This window comes from Montipora capricornis, chromosome 8 (assembly GCF_036669925.1).
Source record: "Montipora capricornis isolate CH-2021 chromosome 8, ASM3666992v2, whole genome shotgun sequence".
In the NCBI taxonomy this organism is placed as follows: Eukaryota; Metazoa; Cnidaria; class Anthozoa; order Scleractinia; family Acroporidae; genus Montipora; species Montipora capricornis.
In genome coordinates, this window is record NC_090890.1 from 50,324,941 (window position 1) to 50,329,940 (window position 5,000).

General features: G+C 41.7%; 1 protein-coding gene across 3 annotated transcripts in view; it reads left to right on the plus strand.

Annotated features, from left to right (window-relative positions):
- Positions 1 to 922: 922 nt before the first annotated feature.
- The window catches only part of LOC138060635 (hemicentin-2-like), a 20,673-nt gene continuing 16,595 nt past the window's right edge, over positions 923 to 5,000 (plus strand). For all 3 annotated transcript variants that reach the window (XM_068906470.1, XM_068906471.1, XM_068906472.1), the window contains exons 1-3: positions 923 to 1,155; positions 3,508 to 4,179; positions 4,720 to 5,000. The exon at positions 4,720 to 5,000 is cut by the window's right edge and continues 259 nt beyond it. In XM_068906470.1, the coding sequence (XP_068762571.1) occupies positions 951 to 1,155; positions 3,508 to 4,179; positions 4,720 to 5,000 (1,158 nt within the window). In that variant the 5' untranslated portion in view covers positions 923 to 950. The remainder of the gene's footprint in view (positions 1,156 to 3,507; positions 4,180 to 4,719) is intronic.

Here is a 5,000-nt window from a genome sequence, read left to right on the forward strand (position 1 = left end):
AACATATCGAATATATTGAATTGGACTACATTCCTTAGGGTGCGTTCGATTGACCGTATTCCGGAATAGGAATACGTGGAATAGAAGTTAGAAATCCTTCGTTTTGATGGAGATTCACATCAAAATTGTCAAACACCTGCTAAAATGCTATTTCAAACATATCTTTCTTATCCTTGTTGCTTCAAAACGCCAAACATGCCGTTTCATCACTCCACGTATTCTTATTCCGGAATACGGTCAATCGAACGCACCCTTATATTCTTTAGACAGCGCACGCATGAGATATATCGTCGTCACAGTGTTCACGTAATAGTAGCTTGACTTAATTGAAAGTTACTGGGCAGCATTGTTAGATTTTTCGTTTATGTTCCCTTTGAAAAAGACATCCATTCTCATTCTCATTCTCGCTGGTTAATAATTAAATAGAAACGGTTAATCGTTATATTATTGGTTAAATATTAACTTTGTTTAATAAAGTCCAGTCCAGGGTCCAGTCCAGACTGCAGTCCAAAGTCCAGTCCAGAGTCCAGTCCATCTTTTCCAGTTGTCCATTTTCAAAACCTTAATTCTTTCAACGTATATATCACATTGATACACTGAAACATGATCTGCCTTTGATTGCCAGCAACAACTCTCGGAGCCTCTGAATGCAGTCCGCTAGTTGTCCTCGTGAGAACTTTATTTGTGAAAAGATACGTAAATGTGACAAAGAGATTTTTCTTTTAAATTTGCGAATGCTAAAATTATTTGATTCGATATATGTACATATAGGTATAAACGCCCTTCTTTGTTTATTTTAAGAATGTGTTACTAATACAACCCGATCGCGATGTGAACTTTTAAGCCCCTAATCTACCCGTGGAAGACAATTTGGCAAATTACCCATTCACGCGGTTAACGCGGCTTCAAGTATCATCTCAGACAGAGCGGCATTGTTGGGAGAACTGAAAATGAAAATGGCTGCTCAAAAGAGTTGTCCATCGTTTGCATCGATTATTTCTGTTTTGTCGATTGCTCTTTATTGCGGAGGGTTTTTAAGAGTTGAACTAGAGTTAAACAAGCAAAGGGAAAGAATAGACGCTCTGGAAACCGACACCCAGATTGAGCCACTGTCTAACGATCCAGACATTGGAAAAATCTCAGAGAATTCTCCTGGTAAGCTTAATCTTATTGTAAAGCTACAATTCTAGCCTCACTGATCGATGTCAAAACATGGAAACAAAAGATAAAAATGGGCATTGCGATAACCTATACATTTACTTGGTGATAAACTCGTGCGAATAAGGAGGTATCAAAGCTCAAGTTCACTGAGCATCGGATTCCGTAGAAGAAAACGTTGCATCCTCCTCAAACAACGGAGGCCTTTGTTTTCAAATCTGTCAAGAGAACAAAGAAAATGCTTTCTCCACGAAATTTGTGGCTGCCGACTATCCCTGAGTGTGTCCGACTCACCACTGATGAATTATTTAAATTCCTAGTTGATCAGAGAGGATCTAAAATTAAGCTGGTCGGGCACTTCAAAAACAAAAGGCGATGTACACCGCGCAGTAAAACACCAACCTCAAGAAAGCGATAACATGGACAAGGATTGTTGCCTCATCAGTTATTTAATGGTCACAGAGGCAGCCCTACATATAACATAACCGTGATAGCAAAATATTTTCTTGGTCTATCTTCATGCCACATTCAGACCAAGTTTTTCGGTGTCAGTCCCCCTAAGATTTGGTACCAGTGATTAGAAACTTCTCAGAATGCATCAACTGACCGCCCTTTCCACGTTTTTTAAGCTTTCAATGGTACATTTTTTAACACCTTCGGCTGCGCCCCAGTTACGTTGACAATTCAGCCTATTTGAACTTAAGCGCATACTCTCGTCGAACACTGTCTCGATGCAGATGTTGCTTGGTTCTTATTGAAAAGTGGCTTTAGTAACAAAAGTTAGGGAATAGTCGTCCTTACCTGCAATGTCTAGTACACTAGAGCCGGGAGAATCGATGACCCACGCCACTAATTTTCAGTAAAATGCCTCTGCAACGGAATGGATGAGAATAGAAATTGACTTTGTGATTTCTTACCAGATGCTTCAAGAGGTAAGCGGAAAACATTGCTAATAACACTTACCAAAGGTTCAAAGAAGGTGGAGCAAGCCTGCAACCCAAAGAATCAAAATATCTCCACAGTTATACACCAAACTCTTAGTGCGCTCGACTCCGGATCCAGTGGTCCGGGTTCGGGGCCTGGCCTGGGACATTGTGTTGTGTTCTTGGGCAAGACACTTTACTCTCACGGTGCCTCTCTCCACCCAGGTGTATCAATGGGTACCGGCGTAATGCTGGGGGTAACCCTGCGATGGACTAGCATCCCATCCAGGGGGGAGTATAAATACTCCTAGTCGCTTCATGCTAGGAAAACCGGAGATAAGCGCCGGCCTGATGGGCCTTCCTAGGCTCGTACCAGAGACTTTACCTTTTTTATACACCAACTCTCCACAGTGATTTAATCTGGCGGGCATAGCCACGTGAAAGGGCAACGATCTGTTACCGCCCTCAATGACAGATTAACAAAGCGTACAGCAAAATGACAACACAGTGAACTGTATTATGTTAAATCACAAAAGACCACCAGGCACCACGTACATAACCTGTGTAACCGGAAATACGTCTGCCATATAGGTTACCACGTGCACGAACGTATAACCATCATTTCAGGGGCAAGACCACCCCTACTTCAGTAATGCTACTTTTGAGTTAAGAATTAACCAGAAAATTTGTTTTTAGCGAGTATTCAGGGAAATTTTCCCAGCAAGCAGTGGAATTTAACGGTGCTCAGCCAACCAGCAAAAATTAAATCCCATGCAACCAGCAAGCAAAAGGGTTGATGCGATGGAATACCAGCCAGGGAAAAAAAGGAGGAAGAGCGGTTTTTCTTGAAGAGCGGTTCGTTGGGTACTCCTGACTTAGTTGCTGCGTTTTGCGTTTTGTCTGTTGAGCTCGCCACGAACTTTAAATTCATTTTGTACAAAAACACTGACGATTAGCGGGGGATACTAAAACACGCGGGGAAAGTCCTCAACAGCAGGGTTTGAGTTGTTGAAAATGAAGGTAACGCGAGAATTGAAGCTTGACCGTAGATCTTTGGCCCTTTATTACCACCAAATAAAATATGAGTCTCCGAAAACTTGTCTCGTCTAGATACTCGGGAGAGGTTTGAAAACTGATATGGGTCAGAGCAAGGGGCGCAACGTTTATGACATACACACACGGTGTACTTCTTAAAGTGCTTATTAAAAATTAAAAAGGAGCTTTTTTGAAGAAATTTAAACCCATTTTGTGTGTATTGTAAACTGAGTTCTCTTTTCGTCGTGGTCTTATTTTTTTGCGTTTGTTTCAAATTTATCTCAGCAGTTTGCGTTTAAGACGTTTAACTATACACTCGCTTCCTTAAGATCTCTTTATGGTTATGTATTTTTTTGCTGTATTATTTTAAAGGTCGCTCTTGTTTTTTTAGAATTTCTGGGAAATAAGATCCACCGAAATAGGCGCCACATTTATTCGACCAAGAACGAAACGGGAAACAAACAAACACTAGACGACAGGCTGAAAACTGACCAGCTGTTATCGGATCTGAGACTGAAACTTTGTCAATCAAACGTCGAAAAATGTTCGGCAGGTCCCCCAGGCCCTCCTGGACCACCTGGCCCGAGAGGGGAAAACGGCGCTCGGGGACGAAGAGGACCGAAAGGAAGAACCGGGAACAAAGGAGATAACGGCATCATGGGATCGCCAGGGCAAAGTGGAAAGCAAGGAATCATGGGACCGCAAGGGCAGAGGGGAGAAACTGGACGGAAAGGGCAGAAAGGAGACACAGGAACCGCAGGCAGACCAGGAGCAAAAGGAGAACCTGGTGAATCGATTTCTTCTCCCACCATAGCTATTTCGCCGGCAAAGTTGACAGTTAATGAAGGGAAGACAGCCTCTTTCCAGTGTTCAGTCAGCGGCAATCCAAAGCCTGCGATAAAATGGAGTAAACTGAAAGGGCAGTCAGAGATAAGTATGTCAGAAGTCCCAGAAGGAAAGTTGACTTTACGAAATGTCGCTGGAATTTACTCAGGTGCATACAAGTGTTCAGCATCAAACATCTTGGGACAAGCACAAGCAGTGGCGCGGCTTGTAGTAAATGGTAACAAGTTTTGTTAGCTTTTATTGTTTTTCAAAAGGGGAAAAGTTGTATTGGAATAAACTTTATTTCAGCCTTGTTCTGCAATAAGCATAATTCTAAAATTTGAATTCAACAGATATTGAGACTATCCTTGTTTGATGTTAGAAGCATTAAATGATCATTGAATGATCAAAACAATCGGCTTTAATGTTTTGTTGATCCTACCTATATAATAACCGAACAGTTTGCACAAGAAGATATTATTCGCTCCACACCAGAACATGTAAGCCAACCACACTGTCAGATTTCTTGAAATTTTGTTTCATTTATTATCTGTGCATAAGATAAGCGTGTGCGCTGATAATTCCATTATTAGCTATTCCACGTCAATCCTACCAGCACAAATAACACCTCTTTAATTTCATTGTTTCTTTGGTCATATTTCTCGAAAACGTTTTCTGTTCAACCTAGAATAGTTTGCGTCGGAGATAGTTGCATCGCAATTTTATGAGAAGCATGCCAACTATCGATAACTAGAGTTTCTTGCCTTTGTCATTTCAGTTCATCCTCGGATTTCACTAAATACAGGACCCCATTACGCAATTCAAGGAACGACCTTCACTCTACCAACCTGCCACGTGACTGGATACCCTGCACCAGTTGTGAGTTGGAGGAAATCATCCGGCCACTTACCTGAAGGTAGAGTGAGGTACAACAACAACGCGTTGCAAATTTTACAAGTTGGCAAAGAAGACTCGGATGTTTATTTCTGTTCTGCATCAAATCTCCTGGGAAGAGCTGAAACGAAAACTCTGTTAGTCGTGGTCTCACTGCCTCAGTTT